Source organism: Pelodiscus sinensis, chromosome 15, assembly GCF_049634645.1.
Source record: "Pelodiscus sinensis isolate JC-2024 chromosome 15, ASM4963464v1, whole genome shotgun sequence".
NCBI classification, from domain to species: Eukaryota; Metazoa; Chordata; order Testudines; family Trionychidae; genus Pelodiscus; species Pelodiscus sinensis.
Window position 1 is genome coordinate 25,351,131 of NC_134725.1, and position 20,684 is coordinate 25,371,814.

Sequence of the window (20,684 nt, forward strand, 5' to 3'; positions counted from 1 at the left end):
GCAGATATCGTAGTTTTAAGAGTGCTTAACAGATCTTGTATAAGGATGTTAAATTGTGGTTAATTTACTAGTCAAGTAGTCGATGGAATTTCCATCAACCACTCAACTAGTTGGTAGGCACTTCTTCATTCTTCTTCGAGTGGTCCCTGTGGGTGTTCCATTGTTGGTGTTGGGCTCTTCCTGGCACCACAGGTCGGAGATTTTCCCTAGCCATAGTTGGCCGGACTGCACATACGTGGTAAGCACTATGTGTTGTTCACGCCTTTTTTGTCTCGCGCGGTCTGGCTCCCGCCAGTTCCTCTCATCCTTGGTTGTAGGCGGAGCGTAACATCTCTCCGGAGATACGATTCCTCCCTGTATACAATAGTTTAGATTAGTCATAGTTTTCAGTATTAGTTACTTAGTGTAGTTGTTAGTCAGTTAATTTTTTTTTTAATTTAACAGTATCTCAGTATTATAGTTAGACCTCTGTCCTTTAGTTACAGAGGTAGGTTTGAGCCTTCAAAATGGTTCCCCGGGCTTTAAGAAATGTTTGGAATGTCGGGAGGCCATGCCTGCATCCGACGGTCATTCCGCATGCATCCACTGCCTCGGGGAAATGCATGTCCTACAAAAGTGCATTCACATACAAAGCTAATGGCCAGAGCCCGGAGAGACAAGGAGATGTGCCTAAAGATGATTTCTCTCAACAAGGTGCTACAACCAATGACTCCCTCTTCGCAGCCATCTTCTGAACCACTTAGGTCGCATAAGCGAGCAGCTTCTCCCCCAGCATCTACAGCTGCCAACAAAGTCAGGGCGTCCCCTGCAAGATCTCTCCTGGCTGTATCTGAAAGCCGAATCAGCAAGGGAGATACGCTCAGGATCTCCAGCATTCTCCACAAGCCGGTGATAAGTCAATATCGGCATCAAAGCCTCCAGCGCTGAGGTCACTGGCACCGTCCCTATCACCGGTGCAGAGAGGCACTGATAAAAATTCTCCAACACTGCAATTTCTGACACCATCGGTAGCCTCTTCACCTCTGACACCTGGGCATTCCCCAAGACCTTGTGCTTCGGCACCATCTGCTACAATCAGTATGGCACCACTAATAGAGCTCATGGTCTTCTGAACTGGCCTCGGTACCATCTACCTTAGTGATGCCAAGGTGCACCTCACCACAGGTACCATCCACAGTGATGCGCATGGCGCTGCCTCACACAGTGCCATGCACTTCAGTACCTACCAGGGCACCACACACCTCAGCGCCATCCACGGGCACCGCGTAGTTTGGAACCACTGTCAGCACCGCACACCTTGGCATTGCTCACGGTGCAGGCCACCTCAGCACCGTACACGGTACAGTGCACCTCGGCACCGTCTACGGGGCACTCTTCCTGACATGCTCCCATCTCAGTGGTCTCACAGGGGCTGTCAGCGCCGTGGGCAACGTCAGTCCCCACAAAGGCAGTCCAGAAATCTATGGCACAACACATATCAGTTTTACCATCACCTATCCCCATCACCACCAAGTTGTCTGTCACCGGTCAGTCGACAATAATATTATAGTCCCTCAGGGCACGCAAGCTCTTTGGCCATTGACTCAAGGGAACACTATTCAGGACACTTGGAGAGGCAATCCCGGGCCCCATCAAGGAGATCTTACTATGGACCATATTCACCAAACAGGTCCCCGTATTCACCTTGCCGCCATTGCCACGGTAGCAGGATGTTGTCCTGTCATTCCTCATGCACTAGATCCCGGCATGATAACAGTTATTGCCAAAGGCCTCGTTATTACTCGGGTCATATGCGCACTGGCGCTCATCTTGCGGTTGTCGTTCACCTCAAACCGTAATTCCCTATGCTGAATCTCAGCCAACAGATCGGCCTCCAACACTAGCTGAACCAACCCGGGACACGCAGGCTCAAGTCTCTGAACCGGAGGAGGGGCAACTGTCTGACCCGGAGGAACCGGACCCACAGATGTCGCTAACCAACCAATTGTCCTCATTCCCAGATGAAGCCGTGTTCCCAGGGGATATGTCGCCTCCTGACGACCTGAAACATTTTCAAGATCTGTTCAAAGATGTTGCAGAGTCCCAACATGTATAATTAGCAGAAGTTCAAACCAAACAGTATCGCCTGCTTAAAAACCTGCAACCGTAACAAAGTGAAAATCGCAATACCTATTGATGAAGCGATTATGGAGTCAGCAGAAGAGATCTGGCAGACGCCCTGACTTCAGTCCCTTCAATGAGTAAGCGAGCAGATAAAAGGTATTTTGTCCCCTCAAAGGGATTAGAATTTCTATTTAATCACCCGCAGCCAAATTCTTTGGTGGTTGACGCTTCTCAGGATAGGTCTACAACGCCCCAATATAGAAGTACAACAGGTGACAAGAAATTGAACATTTTTGGGAGAAAAGTGTATTCTTCGGCTACACTGCTCCTTTGTATAACTAAATACTCTGCTTCACTATCAAATCACAGTTTTGATAACTGTTCAAAACTAACGGACTTACTCCAGCATCTTCCTGACTCCAAAAAGCGCATACTTAAAGCCATTGTTCAAGAGGGCTACAATGGAGCAAGAGCCAGTCTGCAGATTGCAATGGACGTGGCCAATACAGGTGCTCGAGCTACGGCAACAGCGATTGCCATGCGACGATTGTCATGGCTTGCTGCAGCGGCGGTTTTGAGGGAACTTCGGAACAAAGTGGAGGACCTCCCATTTGAGAAGCATAAACTGTTTGCTGAAAAGACAGACAAAGTCCTCCATTCGGGTAAAGACACCCTGACTACACTATGCACTCTGAGCATGTATACCCCTCCTTACAAGACGAAGCGATATTACCCATATCAAAGGCAGTACAATTTCCAGTACCATAGAGAGCAACGATGTCCCTTTGATCAGCCTAGACAGAAACAGCGCATGCAATGTAAACGCACCCAGCCGTCACGCGTGACTACTCAACCGGGACAGACGCAGCAAATTTGACTTCTCCATTGAAGTCTGCAAACCACCTGCCATTGCTTTACCAACCACCAGGACCATCCTCTATTCCATCACAGACTTCGGCCCTTTTACCACCAATGGGTCGAAATAACAACATATCGATGTGTCCTGGAGGTCGTAAGGTCAGGTCTCGCAATCTCATTTACTTCAATTTTTCTTCGAGTGGCCCCGTGGGTGCTCCACTCTAGGTGCCAGGTCCCGTTCCGGCGCCACAGCTTGGAGACTTTTCATAGCCATGCTCCCCCGGCTCGCGCATGCGTGCTTCCCCAGGATAGCGTTCGCGCCTTTGATCAGCAGCGCACGAGCCAGCAACCGTCAGTTCCTCTCAACTGCCTCAGGTTGTGGTTGGAGCTCCCTGAACTCTTTCTTCAGTGATGTTTTTAGATAGTTTTCTATCTATAAGTAGTTAAAGTTTAGTGTTAGTTGTGTTCCTATTACTTGTTCTGTTCAAAAAGGGGAAAAAAAAGTTTTTCTCTCAAAACCGTTTTTCTTTGAGAAGCACTGCAGCAAAGCGCTAAAGTGGTGATATTGACTACCCACAACGGGAATTACACAGGCATTCAGTTTCTCTAACTGTGCTGACAATGCCTGGATCAACTGGCTTTAAAAAATGCTCAGTGTGACATGAAGCCATGCCAACGGCTGATGGGCATGACACTTGTATCAGGTGCCTGGGGTAAGCTCATGTCCCTGAAAAGTGCACCCATTGTTGCAAGCTAATCTCAAGAGCCCGGAGGGAGCGGGAGATGAAGATAAAGATGTTAATGTTTGGCAAGGCATTGCAGCCTGACCCGATCCCTCCTGCAGCCACAAAAACCTCCAAGCGTAAGAGGAGAGTGGCTTCTCCGGGACCGGCTGTCTCAAAAACATCAAAGCCGTCCCCAACGCGCTCTCTCTCCTTGCGATAGCCACATCAGCAGGGACTTCCAAGGTGACCCCCAGGGGGTCCGGACAACTTGCTCAGGCTGGCATGAGAGAGCTCCCACCGCCCAGAGTGAGAGCGGCTTCGGTGCCGACATCAGGAGCGGTGCTGCAGCTGGCTGGCAAGTCTGCACCGGTTTCAGCTGCGTGCTCCCTGAAATTGACAGAGGCACCAGTGCCGCAGTTGACCAGCAGCTCAACACTGGCTTCAGCGCCACCGGCTGTAACGACGCCTGCCTCACCGGCCCCGATGATGGTAATGGTACTGTCCCCTCCAGCACCGGTATCCGAGGCAGAACACTTCAATGCCTCAGACTCGGCACCATTGTTAACCCCGGCACCGGGCATTCTACCAGCACCGGCATCAGCGCAGCAACAGCTGATTTCCCTGGCACTGCTTCATTTCCACTCAGTGCCTGGCTCCCCTGTGGCTGTGGGGATGGATGAGGCTTCAAGACCTAAGAAGTCATTGTCAAAGACCCATTATAGGGACAGGTCTTTTTCTCCAGCTGTTTCACCAGGAAAGCATGGTCGCTATCGTGACTATAATGTTTCTCCTTCACGGATCACGTACATCCGGCGTAATTATAGGGACGCAGTGTATTTAGAGGCACGTCGGTCCCGTTCACAATCTCGTTCACCTTCCCGATTTTCAAGGTACGGGTCTGTTAGACGCTGTCCATGTCGCGTCTATTGTATTCAACATGGTAGTGCACGCTCCTCTCGACACTCCTGCCTGTCGCGTTCTGAGCAGTATTACGAGCGCTATCATAGATCATATGGTGATCGTCCCCAGCGTGACCATACACCATCATCTCATAGGGGATCTTCCTGCATCTGCCAGCCACCAACAGCAGAATACTTACCTCACTGATCACAACACTTAGACTCACCTTCTCCAGCTAAGAGTCCAACGATTCAGCTAGACCAATCCGAACCGGAAGAGGGACAGTTGTCTGAAGCAGAAGACCCTAAACCGGAAACCTCTCCAGCAGACTGCTCCTCATCTTCCCCGGATGAGGCGATATGCCCAGGTGACATCTCTCCACTGGATGATCTGAAACACTTTCAGGATCTCTTCAAACGAGTGGCAGGCACACAGGAAATACAGCTGGCGGATGTTCCAGTTAAAAGGCACCGTCTCTTGAAAAATCTCTGCCCACAACAACGTGCAAAGGTTGCATTACCGATTGATGACACGATCATGGAAGTGGCGGATGAGATATGGCAAACCCCAACATTGGTTACACCTACGAGTAAAAAGGCTGACAGAAAATATTTTGTACAAGCGAAAGGATTGGACTTTTTATTCACTCACCCCCAGCCTAACTCGTTGCTAGTAGACACAGCGCAACGTAGGAGTAAAGTGCCACGGTAAAGAAATACGCTTCTGGACAAGGACAATAAAAAATTAGATATTTTTGGTAGGAAAGTCTACTCTTCAGCCACACTGTTACTACGCATTGCAAACTATTCGGCCCATCTATCGAACCATAATTTCGATAATTATTCAAAACTAGCAGACTTACTGCACCATCTCCCAGACAACAAGAAACCACTCCTGAAAGCAATAGTACAAGAAGGGTATGCATTATGTAGCACTGCACTACAGATTGCCATGGATGTGGCTGACACAGCGGCTCGAGCCACTGCTACAGGTATTGCCATGAGGAGATCATCATGGCTTTTGTCAGCAAGGGCTCCAAGGGAGATGCAAAACAAGGTTGAGGATCTACCGTTTGACAAGCTTAAGTCTTTGCAGCAAACACCGATGAAGTCCTTCACTCGGGAAAAGACTCACGTACCACTCTACGTACTCTTGGGATGTACACATCTTCCTTCAAATCTAGACGTTATTTTCCTTACCAACGAAGATACGATTTTAAATTTTCTAGACAACAAGCATGTCCCTTCAACAACCAGCATCCTAGGCAACACCCTCAGCGCTAGCGGCCACAGCAGAGCCGTTCGACCAATCATTTGACTTGCTTGTCGAGGATGCAGCCAACTGCCCATAATCAATACGGAAAACGAAACTCTTCATCTTTTTCACCATCGCCTACGATCATTTTATCACCAGTGGTCCGACATCACCACGGACAGATGGGTGCTAGAGGTAGTACAGTCCAGCCTCTCCATCCCCTTTCTCTCTATTCCCCTACCACTCCCCCTACCCCGTCCCTCTTCAGGGACCCCTCTCACGAGCAACTGCTGAAGCAAGAAGTTCAATGTTTGCTCACCATCGGGCGATAGAGAGAGTTCCCAAACAGTTCTGGAGAAAAGGCTTTTATTCCCAATATTTTCTCAAACCAAAGAAGTCGGGAGGTTGGAGACCCATTCTAGACCTTTGAAAGCTAAACCGGCATCTTCGAAAGCATCGTTTCAAGATGGTAACCTTATCAACTATTATTCCATCGTTGAACAAAAGGGATTGGTTTGCAGTCCTCGATTTGCAGGACGCCTATTTCCACGTAGAGATTCACGTGGCTCACAAGCGTTTTCTTCACTTCCAATTGGGGGACGAGCACAGTATAGGGTTATACCATTTGGACTAGCGTGTGCTTTCAGAGTTTTCACCAAAACATTAGCAGTGGGCGTGGCCCACCTGCGCAGACTGGGAGTAACAATATTCCCCTATTTAGACGATTGTCTCCTCAGGGGCACGACATATATGGATACGTGCCATATGGTTCAGACAGTATCCGATGAATTTGCTGCTCTGTGCCTTCTCATAAACATAAAGAAGTCATCACTAGTTCCATCCCAAAACCTCACTTTCATAGGTGCATGACTCGATTCAACCATGGCACGAGCATATTTACCAACGGAACGTTTTATGGTAATCAAAGATCTGGTACACACTTTGGTGCATGCTCCAACAATTCCCACATGCTTCTGTCTACAGCTGTTGGGGCATATGGCTGCTGCCACCATCGTAGTGCACAATGCAAGGTTACGTTTTCGTTGCCTCCAGCACTGGTTAGCCACGGTTTACATTCCGGCGAAACACAGTGTTCACAGGCTGATAGTGGGCACACAGTATGTCCGGGAGTCCCTACAGTGGTGGGCCAACCCGGCCAATCTTCTCACGGGCATTCCATTTCATCGCCCACAACCTGCAGCAGAAATAACCACAGATGCCTCCCTGACAGGTTGGGGAGCTCACATGAGCAATCTCACGGTCCAGGGACGCTGGTCGACAAAAGAAATGCTACTGCATATCACTGTGCTTGAGTTGAGAGCGGTGCGGCATGCTTAGAAGCATTTCCAGTTTCACATTCAGAATACAACGACCAGGATTCTAATGGACAATGTGGCGACCATGTTTTATATCAACAAACAAGGAGGTGCCTGATCCCGTTCTCTTTGCGCAGAGAGCATCCGTTTATGGAATTGATATATCAACAACACCACCATTCTAACAGCTTCGTATCTTCCAGGTGTCGACAACTTAATAGCGGACTCTCAGCAGACGTTTTCCACGCGACCACGAGTGGGAGGTTCGCATGGATGTGCAGATCCTTAGAGTTTTACATTGACAGAACGCGGGGTTTTAGGAAAACAGACCGTTTGCTGGTATCATTAGCGCACCATTCAAAAGGACAGCCTCTAACTTCTCAGCATATTTCGAAACTGATAGTTTCATGTATATCCATGTGCCACTCGCTACGAGGGAAGCCTCTCCTTTCTCTTCCGAAGGCTCATTCAGCTAGCGCAGTTGCTACTACTACGGCCTTTCTGAGTGGAGTGTCCTTTCATGACATTTGCAGAGTGGCAACATAGTCTTCTAATGTGACTTTTATGAAGCACTACACTATAGTCAATCAGTTTGCTTCAGACTCTTCTGTGGCTACAGTAGTATTTAATCGTGCTGGTAGTCTTGATTCCGGAGCGCTCTAATCCTGTTCTGGATACTGCTACAGAGTCACCTAGAGTGAAGCACCCATGGGGCCACTCGAAGAAGAAAAAAGTTACTCGCCCTGTGAAGTAATGATTGTTCTTCGAGAAGTGCCCCATGGGTGCTCCACGACCCACCTTTCTTCCCCGCTCCGGAATTGTTCTTTATTTTTTCTTCCAGATGAGCAGGTGAGAGGAACTGACGGTTGCCTGCTTGCATGCAGCTGATCAAAGGCGCAAACACTATCCTGGGGAAGCACACATGCGTGAGCCGGCGGAATATGGCTATGAAAAGTCTCCAAGCCGCAGCGCTGGGACGGGACCCGACACCTAGAGTGGAGCACCCACGGGGCACATCTTGAAGAACAATCATTACTTCACAGGGTAACTTCTTTTTCCTCCTTCCTCCCCACCAACCCCGTCCCTCTTCAGGGACCCATCTCATGAAGAACTCCTGAAACAAGAAGTGCACCATTTACTATAAATAGGAGCTGTAGAGAGGGTTTCGTTGCAGTTCAAGGGAAGAGAGTTTTATTCCTATTACTTTTTAACACAAAAGAAAACAGGAGGATGAAGGCCCATTTTGGATCTGCAAAGACTGAACCGATACCTGTGAAAACACTTCAAATGGTCACTCACATCCATAATTCCAGCCCTCGACTTACAGGATGCTTATTTTCACATCACTATACATCATGCTTACTGTCAATTCCTTCGCTTTGTAGTCAACAATACTCACTTCCAGAACCGCATTCTACCGTTCAGCTTGGCTTCAGCCCCAAGAGTCTTTTCCAAGACGTTATCGGTGGTGGCTGCCCATCTATGCCGCAATGCCGTTATTATCTTCCCATATCTAGATGATTGTTTGCTAAAGGCAAGAACTCGGCAGGAGGCATCTCGCATGGTATCTATAGTTAGACACACATTCGACTCCCTCGGACTCATTATCAATCAGCAGAAGTCCACAGTGGAACCCAATCAAGTTATAAATTTCATAGGGGCATGCTAGATTTCATCAATGCAAGGGCATACTTGCCAATCGAGCAGTTCCAAGCGCTACAAGACCTAATTGCTGTCCTACAACAAGCCCTCATCGTATCACACTTCTTTACGGCTCATCGGTCATATGGCTGCCACCATGTTCGTGGTCATGCACTCCCATCTTCACTTACGATGCTTGCAGCATTGGATAGCGTCAGTATACTTTCCAGCAAAACACGACATCCACAGATTGGTTACTCCTCCACCTCAGGTCTGTCTCTCCTTGCTCTGGTGGACCAAATCACAGAACTTGATGGGCAGGTATTCCATTCCGTTATCCTCAACCTGCCTTCCAGATAACTATGTATGCATCCCTCCTATGATGGGGGGCTCATATGAACAGCATGACACCTCAGGGCATGTGGTCAGCTACGGAGAGAGCACTGCATATAAACTTGCTAGAGCTCAGAGCTGTACGTCTCATTTGCAAACACTTCAAAGACTTCATATCAGGTGTTACTGTCAGAATACTTACAGACAACGTAGGTATGATGTTTTATATAAATAAGCAAGGGGGAGCGAGATCACGATCGCTTTGTGCTGAGGCGATACAATTGTGGAATTGGTGCATAGCAAACAATATCAACCTACTTGCATCATACTTACCAGGCATCAACAATACCATAGCGGACGATCTCAGCAGAAGATTCCCCCACGACCACGATTGGGAACTATGCTTAGATTTGTTCGCCACAAAAGACAACACCAAGTGCTGCCTTTTTTGCTCCAGAGCAGACATGGGGAGGAAGTCAATGGGCGATGCATTCTTAACCAGTTGGAAGGGTCAGCTGATGTATGCATTTCCTCCAATACCCCTCATACCTCGAGTGTTGGAGAAGACCAAGGCAGACCGTGATAAGTGATCCTCGTTGCACCAGCGTGGGCAAGACAGCTTTGGTTTCCCTTCCTACATTTAGTGTCTGTGAAGCCTCTACTCCCTCTCTCGGGCCCCCTCCCCCCCCAGACCTTCTTTACCAGAATGGTTGTCGCCTACTTCATCCCAAACCAGACACATTATACCTGACAGCTTGGCTTTTGACTGGTTCACGGAATTGGAGCACCTTTGCTCACAACAAGTCAAACGTGTATTGATACATAGTAGGAGACAATCTACGCACACGACCTACCTGGAGAAATGGCTTTTCCCTATAGTGTTGCCAGCGTGACATTGAAAAGTCATGGCTACGTCATATACTAGACTACTTGTTACATCTACAGCAGTCGGGTTTCTCGCTGTCCTCCCTGAAAGTGCATTTATCTGCCATTAGTGCTTTCCACCACTCTGTGGACAGTACTTCGGTATTTGCTAACCCTATCGCTAAAAGATTCTTCAAGGGGCTAACAAATCTAAACCCTCCTCATATACCACCACCTCCTTCTTGGAACCTCAACCTGGTATTGGACACTCTCGTGTACCATCTGTTTGAACCTCTTGCCTCAACACCCCTTCAAATGATGACAGTGAAGGTCCTCTTTCTCCTAGCAGTCACGTCAGCACAAAGAGTCAGTGAGCTGGTGCCGCTTATGGCCAACCCACCATTTACAACTTTTGCTCAATCCTCAGTAAAACTTTTACTCAATCCTCAAGGCTGCACCCTGCTTTTCTTCCAAAAGTTTGTTCAAAGTTCCATATTAATGAGCCTATATTTTGTCCCCCTTCTACTCGAAGCCCCTTCTGTCCTCTCAGGAAGCTTTGTTACATACCCTCGATGTACATCAAGCCTTATCCTTCTACATTCACAGGACTCGGGAATGGCGTAAGATGGACCACTTGATAATATCGTACGCAAGACGCTCCAAGGGCTGTTCCCTATCCAGCCAGCGTATTTCGAACCTTATAGTACAATGCATTACCACGTGCCACAATATCCGAAATAGTCCACTTCAGTCTTGCCCTAAAGCACGTTCTACAAGAGCAACTGCCACCTCAGTCAAAGGGGTCCCATTGATGGACATTTCTAGGGCTGCAACGTGGTCATCTGGCACTACATTTATACAGCAATTGTACATCAGCTGGCAGGGGACTCAGCGGTGGCTTCAGCAATTCTGGCCTGTAACAGTAAATCTAGCTCCATAGCGCAGACGAATACTGCTGTATAGTCACCAACAGTGGAGCACCCACAGGGACCACTCGAAGAAGAAGTTACTCACCTTCATGTAATAACGATGTTTCTTCGAGATGTGTCCCCATGGGTGCTCGTCCTGCCCACCACCCTGCTCTGGAGCCGCCTTTATTCTCGTTTCAGATCAATGAGCAGTGAGAGGAACTGGTGGGAGCCTGACCGTGCGAGACGAAAAGGGCGCAAACGGCATGTGGCGCTTACTGCACGTGCACAGTCTGGCTGACTACAGCTAGGGAAAATCTCTGAACTGCGGCATCGGGACGAGCCCGACACCAACAGTGGAGCACTCACAGGGACACATCTCAAAGAAACATCATTACTAAACGAAGGTGAGTAACTTCTTCCTCCTCCTTTGAAATGTACAAGAGCCCCACTAGGGGTTTTGTACATTTCAAAGGAGGAATGCGGAGTACCGCGTGCAGCCTGGGGCCAGCTGACTCCAGGCTGCATGCGGGCATGCCAGCTTTGAAATGTAGAAGAGACCCTAGCAGGGGCTCTTGTGCATTTCAAAGAGGCAGCTCAACATGGAGCTTGGAGTTAGTGGGAGTCTCTGAGTCCCCCGCTGACCCTGGGCTCCATGCTGCACTGCCAGTTTGAAAAGTCATGTGAAGCTGGGGTCAGTTGGAAAGTCCCAGGATCAGCTGTGAGACCCTGCCCCTTTGAACACCACCTTGGTGTTTCAAAGGGTCAACACTGCACAGCTGAACCCAGGATCAGCTGAGTGCTGTCCCTTTGAAATGGCAAGGAGTCATTTCAAAGGGTCAGCGCTGCACAATTGAGCTGGGATCAGCTATGTAGCACTGCCTCTTAGAAATGCTGAGGCTTCCCTTTGAAGTACTCCTTATTCCCCCCCTTTTCTGCCTCTATTTAATCAACTAGTCGATTACATTTGCTTATAGGATAGTCGATTAGTCTTTAGCATCCTTAATCTTGTAGGTGTTTGTCTCTGAGGGTTTGGAGCAAATGTGATTGTATCTTAGGGGGTTGGCTGTAGAGTGTAGACCAGTGTTTCTCAATTTTATTTGGCCATGGAACACCAATTGGGAAACACTGGTGTAGACAATGGATCATGTGATGTGTTCTGAGTGAAAGTGAAGGCATGTAGCTATGCATGTATGTATGTATAGTAGGCAGTAGGTTTCCAATATGGGGTGGTGTTAATGTGACTGTTATTTATTTGCAGTGTAGAGTCCAGAAAGTGGATCTCTTGTGTGGAATGGTCTAGGGCGGCTGAGACTGATGGTGGGGTGGAAATTGTTGGAATCCTTGTGGAATTCTTCAGAGGCTTCCATATCTTGGTTCCAGATTATGATGATATAATCAGTTCAGTGCTAATAAAGGAGGAGCACTTGGGGGTAAGAGCTGAGGAAGTGTTCTTAATCTGCCATGAAATATTAGCATACTGTGGGGCCATGTGACCCATTGCTGTGCAACTAACTTGAAAGTATAAATCATCCCCAAATCTGTAAAGGTTATCAGTGAAGACAAAGTCAGAAAGCTTAGCAACCAGCTGTGCGGTGACATCATTGGGGATGCAGTCCCTGATGGTTTTTACTCTATAGTTGTGTGTGGAATGTTGATGCAGGGCGCTTCTACATTCTTAGAGGCCTTTCCAAAAGACCAATGGATTGTAGTTTCTGCAGGAAGTCAGTGTGTATTGAAGAAAGCTGGGAGTACAGGTAGCATAGGGCCCAAGGAAAGAGCCTATATAGCCAGACAATCCTGTAAATATGCCAATACCTAAGATGTGGGAACATCCAGGATTTCCAGGCTTTGAATTTTGGGTAGCAAATAGAATACCCTGGCTGGGACTGTACCAGCATGTCTGTGTAGATTTATCTGTTTTTCTTTAGGAGGTTTCTTGTGTAGACAAAATGCTGTAGTAATACTGATATTTTTTATTTTGACCTTTTTATGGTTTAGGATATTGTATTTCCTTACTTTTGACAATGAATTTTTGTAGTTATCCCTAATTTGTTGGTAGCAAATTTTTTTAGTCTCTTGATTACCACATTTTTTTTCCCTGTAGGTTGAGGAAATAAGAAATAGCATAACTAAAATAGCACAAAATGTGGAAGAAGTGAAGAAGAAACACAGCATTATCTTGTCTGCACCAAATCCAGAAGGCAGTAAGTTTGTTTTAACTTTTAAGATATTTAATATATATGGATAATTATTCTAAATTATTCTTAATGGTCAAAAGTTCATTGAGAATATAACTTTTAAGTAGAAGGTGAATGTTATGTTTATGAAAGGTATTTTTTTTTACTGTTGGATTTAAAATGCATAGAAATCACCTATTTCAGCATTAAAAACCCATATAAAAGAGGGAATGTCTTCAAAACATCATTGCCATAATACACCAAGAAGCCAGTCTAAAATGTAACCTAATCATTTCTAGAAGCAATAACTGAGATATTTTTCTATCTTTGTCTTAATTCCAGGTTGAATTTAGGATAGGTCAGGGGAGCTGTGTTGTCCTCTTTTTAATGACCATTCTGGCAGCTGGGGATCAGTGAAGAACTCTGGCCACATTCCTAATGCCATTGACTGAAAGGGGGTGATTAGGGTTGCATTTGCCACTTCAGGATTTACTCCATTCTGGGGAAATCCTTACTTGAGCTCATTTTCACTGTATGTAGCCTGAATGGGTCTTACTGCACCTGAGAAACAGGCCCAAGTATTCATATTGATAATCCCTATCTTAAATTTGTTTTGAAACTTTCCTTAAGTTTGTAACACACTCTTTTAATGGGCAACAGAATCAGATATACATAATTTCAGTATTACTGCCTACAATCACAGTTGCATTTCTAGTCATAGACACAAGCTACTTTTGCCACTGGTGACAAATTATTGTTTTCTTCATTTGCCAATCCATAATCTTTTAAAACCGAAAACCTGAATATTTACAACATCTTTGTATTTATTGCAAAGAAAATTATACTGCAAAATACACTGCTATCATTTCAATGGCACCAGTGACACTTACTTTCATGACATGTTTTTCATGGTGTGGATACCAAGGTCCCTTTTAACAAGCTATTGTTACCATCCTTTTTTAATATACTTTCAATTTATGACCAGTATCAATTACTGTCTTACAACTGGTAACTGGTACCAATTACTGTTCTACACTTGGGCCTATTACTAGTTAGAGTTTTACACTATCAATCCTGTTTGTGCCAAGTCCTGTGAACAGGGGCCTGCCTCTTGCTTGCAGTTTAGCTTTGCTTTTATATTAGCAAATTTTGGCCTTTGTTAGATAGGCCTCAGGCCTGTGCTACATGGACTTTTGTTTCAGGCCCTCATTTTACTACAATAATGAAGTGTTATTAAATGCTAGATGTAGGAGTCAATATATAGTCATTGGTGAGAAATAGCCTTTATAATATATAAATTGTCTTCAGGAGATGCAGTGGAAGATGCTAACATAGAGTAAATATTGAGAAACTAATTAAAACTGTAATAATCGCTTATTTTTTAAAAAGTGGTTTAATTGCAACACAGTTGCCTAAAACATCACTTGTATGCATTCTAGTTTTTTAAGAAGCTCTGTCACTTTTCACCATTTTTTGTTAATTCAGCATTATTGAGCAGAATTTCCAAAGTGCCTCTCTGACTTAGTTCAAGTTCTGCTAATTCTCGGTTGGGTTTGTGCTCTCAGGTAATTTATCAGAGGGATAGCCGGGATAGTCTGAATCTGCAAAAGCGGCAAGGAGTCCTGTGGCACCTTATAGACTAACCGAAGTGTTGGAGTATAAGCTTTCGTGGGCAAAGACCCACTTCGTCAGATGCATGTAGTGGAAATGTCCAGAGGTATAAATATGCAGGCCAGAATCAGGCTGGAGTTGACCAGGTGGAGTTGACTTCGGTTAGTCTATAAGGTGCCACAGGACTCCGTGCCAAGTAATTTAGACTCCTTAGAAAAGCTCCCTCTTTAATGTCTCTAATGGTATTATCCATAAGCAAATTAAAGCTGTCTGTGCTTAGCTAAATCCCTCTTTATTAGGCTGTATATTTTTTCACTGAAAAATGGGCAGTGCTTGGGACTATCTGTGGTTAGGGGGAAAACATAGACAGAAATATAGAATGCACTATTTATAAGAAAAAAAAACTAGTTGAAATTTTCCCTTAATTAAAAACTCAATACACTTTATATGACTTTTATTTTGTTTCTGTTTGAAAGACATGAGTTTAAATTTCAAAGATGAGTAGGAGAAGGAGCAGAGAAAGAAGAATGAGAAAATTCGAGATTCTGTGGGCTTAGTATGGGATGACATCTAACTTATATAGGTCTAAATGCTGGGATTTTTGTCTTAAGAACAGAATTTTTCTGATGGATTTTAAAATTAGCTCTGTATACGTATAATTGTTACTTTATGATCACAAGCTTTTTAAGATGTTACTGAATATTTCCAAAAATTTCTTCTAAGGTCTACTTGAGACCAGAAACATCTCGTCTGATTTGAATCTAGTTCTCCAGAACAATGGTTCCCAACATTTTTTATACCGGGGACCAGTAACCCATTCACAGACTTTTGGCAGACCAGTAACATCTTATTTGCATATTCATTATACAGATAAACTAGGCAAATATAACTTAGATAGGGCCACGATAAGGTGGGTGCATAATTGGCTGGATAACCGTAGTCAGAGAGTTGTTGTTAACGGTTCTAAATCCTGCTGGAAAGGGATAACAAGTGGAGTTCCTCAAGGGTCTGTTTTGGGACCCGTACTATTCAATATCTTCATCAATGATGTAGATATTGGGATAGAGAGTACTCTTATTAAGTTTGCAGATGATACCAAACTGGGTGGGGTTGCGACTTCTTTGGAGGATAGGGACATAATTCAAAATGACCTTAGCAAGTTAGAGAAATGGTCAGAGGTAAACAGGATGAGGTTTAATAAAGAGAAATGCAAAGTGCTCCACTTAGGAAGGAACAATCAGTTCCATACATACAAGATGGGAAGCGACTGTCTAGGAAGGAGCATGGCGGAAAGGGATCTAGGGGTCATAGTGGACCACAAGTTGAATATGAGTCAACAGTGTGATGCTGTTGCAAAAAAAGCAAATATGATTCTAGGTTGTATCAACAGGTGTGTTGTAAGCAAAACTCGTGAAGTCATTCTGCCGCTCTATTCTGCACTAGTTAGGCCTCAGCTGGAGTACTGTGTCCAGTTCTGGGCGCCACATTTCAAGAAAGATGTGGAGAAATTGGAAAGGGTACAGAGAAGAGCGACAAGAATGATTAAAGGTCTAGAGAACATGACCTATGAAGCCAGGCTTCATGAACTGGGCTTGTTTAGTTTGGAAAAAAGAAGATTAAGGGGGGACATGATAGCGGTTTTCAAATATCTAAAAGGGTGTCACAAGGAGGAAGGCGAAAATTTGTTCCTCTTGGTTTCTGAGGACAGGACAAGGAGTAATGGGCTTAAAGTGCAGCAGGGGAGGTTTAGATTGGACATTAGGAAAAAATTCCTAACTGTCAGGGTGGTCAAATATTGGAATAAATTGCCAAGGGAGGTGGTGGAATCTCCCTCTCTGGAGATATTTAAGAACAGGTTAGATAGACATCTGTCAGGGATGGTGTAGACGGAGCTTGGTCCTGCCTTGAGGGCGGGGGGCTGGACTCGATGACCTCTTGAGGTCCCTTCCAGTCCTATTATTCTATGATTCTATGATTCTATGATTCTATATTTAGATATATAGAAATGCTGGAAAAGAGCATGTATGTGTACATTTTTAGTTCCCTCCGTATAACTGAAAATAGATGACAAATGACCTATGTATTGAATACATTTTAATATAATCCACTACAAGCTTGGTAACTTAAAAATTTAGGCAGCCCATCCCATCCAACCATACTCCATTTGTTCAGTTTTCATGCTTTAGAATGCTTGCAGTCAGTTTTAGGTGGTAAGGTTCTAGAGAAGATAGTTTGGAGACCTTCCAAAAAGTATACTTACTTGTCATTATGGCTTAGAATTAATTATTAATTATTCTAAAAACTATGTTTCACATTCTTTTTAAAAAGGAACAAAGGAAGAACTCGAGGACCTCAACAAAGAAATCAAGAAAATTGCAAATAAAATTCGAGCTAAGTTAAAGGGTAAGTGCAAAAAGCTCAGTGATTTAAATATTTTGTAGACCCTGATATATGTATTTGTGACATTAGGTGTACTCTAATAGTCACAAGAATTTTGGAATTTACCTCTCTGTGTAATGAGGTAAATATATGTATATACATATGTGTGTTTATAGCCTGTATCATAGTAGGATATTCCAATCTTTAAGAAAATATAAAATATTATTATAGTAAAATTTTTTAAATTTGGCTGTGTAAACAGTTATATTCTTAACCTTTCACTGTGTATCATTAATATGTTTGGTTTTTATTACGTGGGGAAACTTTTTAAGAGAAACTACCTTTTTGGGGGTCAGGAACAGGAAACAATACTAATTATTATTTATAAAATAATAAATGTTTGCTGTGTTAAAACTTGTGCTATTTGTTGTACTCTTAACACCTTATAGTATGAAATCTTATATTCTCCCTAGCAATTGAACAAACTTTTGTTCAAGATGGACATGTTAATCGAACATCAGTTGACCTCAGGATACGAAAATCTCAGGTATGATCATCAATTATTCAGGAGGAAATCTGAGCATTTTAACAAAACCAACTAAGCTCCAATATTGTGGGATGGTGAATGAGAAGGATACTTTTTTTTTCCAATTCCATTTTGTTGTTTAATATTCTTGTTATTCCTCAAAACTAGCACTCAATATTGTCCCATAAGTTTGTGGAGGTTATGACAGAATACAATGAGACCCAGACCCTGTTTCGAGAACGCAGCAAAGGACGGATACAGCGACAGTTAGAAATAAGTAAGTAACATGAATTTTCTTTTAATATGTGCCTGCCAAAATAATGGAATCTTATTGCTTACCATTGGAAACGAGTTCAGGAATAACAGTTTGATTGCACAAGGATAAATTTCTACAGAAAACTTATCTTTAAACATCTCATGTTCTTTGGTTCTCAATCTCTGCCTTATGATAGGGAAATACATTATTGTGGAAATCTGCTTTCTTAAAAAATTATACTGTTTAATCATGCACCACTAGAATTTTTACCTTCAGAAGGTGGGGCTTTTCCTTTTTTTCCTGTCCTGTTGCCACAGCTGCAGATGTTTTCATGCTATAAGAATCTCTCATAATGTGTTTAATGACGAAAGTTCCCCATTGGTATAGGGTTTGGCTCCTAATTGTTATTAAGAACTGTTACATTTTATGGAGTGGAAGAATATTCAGAGGCCTGAGTACAGGATTGTGAGCCATTAGTTCCTGAATCCGAACCTTGGTTTTAGCATTTTCCTCTTTAGACTGTAACATCACTTCATTGCTCTTATGTCCCTGTGAACACGAATACTTGGGTTTGAGAGAGTCAACTAGGTAATGTTTCATTAACACATTTTAAGTTATTTTTTGTGTTACGTGTGACTAGAAGATGTATCAAATGTCGCTCGGGTCCTTAACTCAAAAAATGTTTATTTTTCTTCATTTAAATCTTTGCTCTGGGCTAGGGGCTGGGGATGACAGGTTCAATATGCAGACTGCCCCGAGGAGAGCAGAATACCCCATTTCTCTCTCACCACAGTAGTTTGGGGCCAGGTGAGAAGCATCTCTCCATGGCTTCTGCAGCTTAAGCAGGCATAGTCGGGGCCCCAGAGGGGGCATGTCTCCTGGCTGGGGAATGTCCAGGTTCATCTGCCTCTTGTGCTCTCCAGCCAGTGTGAAGAGCACAGCAAACTGTATGCTTTCCCCTCCTCTGCCTTATGAAGGGGAATAGCCAACAACATCATGTGCAAATTGGCGGGACCTTAAACTCCTCTCTCCCCTTCCTTAGAGGGCACCTGAGAGGGTGGGAGGCTCAGGTCTGGAGCAGTTCTAAATTGAGGTGTGTCATCCCCAGCCAGCTCCTTTCAACTGCCTGGTGACTCTTTTATGTTTGATTTTATGGAAAGCAATCCCATTCCAGGCATTTCCTGTTTTCATGGTGCAACCAAACACTTACCTTGTTTAAGTTACGATAAGAGGAAGCTGCATGCTGAACTTGGTGGTCCTAGCTCTTACTGTTCAGAATGAGTTCTTGAACAGATGGATAGACAGACAAACTCAAATATATAGTAAATTTAGTGTTTATGGTGAATTGTCAGGCTTCTAGGTGTCATAAATACCTTTATGTTAAATGGATAAAATACTGTTACTTTATCCTTATTATATATTTTTAAAAAATCCTGTGGGAAGATGGAAGTGACATCTGCGTCCTGTAGGAAAAGTTTTCATCCTGCCATTCCTCTGCCCTCAGCAGCCTTCCCACTCCCATGTCCCCGGCTTCTGGGGGGAACCGGCCTTCTCAACAGATAAGTGCCTGTTCCAGGGCCCCGACAAGGCAGCAGCCTACAGCACTGAGGCAGCGTGGGAGTCCCCACCGCTTTCTTCCGCCGGAGGCAGCCTGGGCAGTTGCTTCCAGGTGCTAGAGCTTCGGGGTTTCCTCCTCTCTCCCCTCCCCTGCAGTAAGCTGCTGCTAGCATGCTACTCTTGTGGGGTGGAGGGACAAGGTTCGAGGCTGGATCACTGACAGGCCACAGCCCGAGCATTCCTAGGCCAAGTAGCCAGTGGCAGCGGCTCCTCGCTTGGGGTTACAAGCACAGCAAGGAGCTACAGCCACTACCCCAGCTGCCCCTTGGCCCAGCCCTGGCCCTTCTCCAGCAATCAGCCACTGCTGCCTCCATGTCCCAGAGCCCTGACAAACCACTGCGCTGTGTGTGGGGGGAGAGAAAGAAAAAATCCTGAGTCGAGCTATGCGAGGAAGAAGTGCTCCCCCTCCCAGGCTGGGAAGTGGAGCAAGAAGGGGCTAGGGAGGGGGAAGGGACATTGAATGCCAGAGTGGGGAGTGAGAAGAGGCCCAGGCTGGCACTGCTGGATCCTGGCCTTCCCCAGTAGCTGGGGGGGAGAGCCGGGGTTGCCTAACCTCCGACGACAGGGAGATTGGCAAGCGCCAGCCCCCTAGTAATCCTAAATTATATTTTCTTCCTAGCTGGAAAAACTACCACTGATGAGGAACTGGAAGAAATGTTAGAAAGTGATAATCCTTCTATTTTCACTTCTGATGTATGTATTCATAGTCCATTTTACAGCTATCACATATTCTATTTCTTCTATTCCTGAATATGTCAATCACATACTTACTTGTGTATTTCCTATTTTCCTCCTCCAAAGATTATATCAGACTCCCAAATTACTAGACAAGCTCTGAATGAAATTGAGTCACGTCACAAAGATATTATTAAACTGGAGTCCAGTATACGGGAACTACATGACATGTTTATGGATATGGCTATGTTTGTTGAGACGCAGGTAACTGAATCAATTCAAATTTTGTCTTAGTAAGTAAAGTGCTTTGCATAGTTTGTTGCTTTTCCTGTGAAAACAATACAGAACTAGTGATATACCCTCAAATATCAAGCAGTCTTGATAATTGCAACATTTTTATAGGTATTATCTTTTGTTTTAACATGTAATCACCACCCTGTAAAACCAAAAGCAAACTACGAAAGATTACAAATAAAAGGGGTTTTTTTAAAGGCCAGAAGGCATTATTTAATCTGATGAGCTCTATGTCTGATAACAT

At 44.7% G+C, this 20,684-nt stretch overlaps 1 protein-coding gene across 3 annotated transcripts in view; it reads left to right on the plus strand.

Annotated features, from left to right (window-relative positions):
- Positions 1-20,684, plus strand: part of STX2 (syntaxin 2) — an 87,347-nt gene that overhangs the window by 39,328 nt on the left and 27,335 nt on the right. For all 3 annotated transcript variants that reach the window (XM_075898426.1, XM_075898427.1, XM_075898429.1), the window contains exons 3-8: positions 13,010-13,109; positions 17,022-17,096; positions 17,546-17,619; positions 17,767-17,875; positions 20,091-20,164; positions 20,273-20,410. In XM_075898426.1, coding sequence (XP_075754541.1) covers positions 13,010-13,109; positions 17,022-17,096; positions 17,546-17,619; positions 17,767-17,875; positions 20,091-20,164; positions 20,273-20,410 — 570 coding nt within the window. The remainder of the gene's footprint in view (positions 1-13,009; positions 13,110-17,021; positions 17,097-17,545; positions 17,620-17,766; positions 17,876-20,090; positions 20,165-20,272; positions 20,411-20,684) is intronic.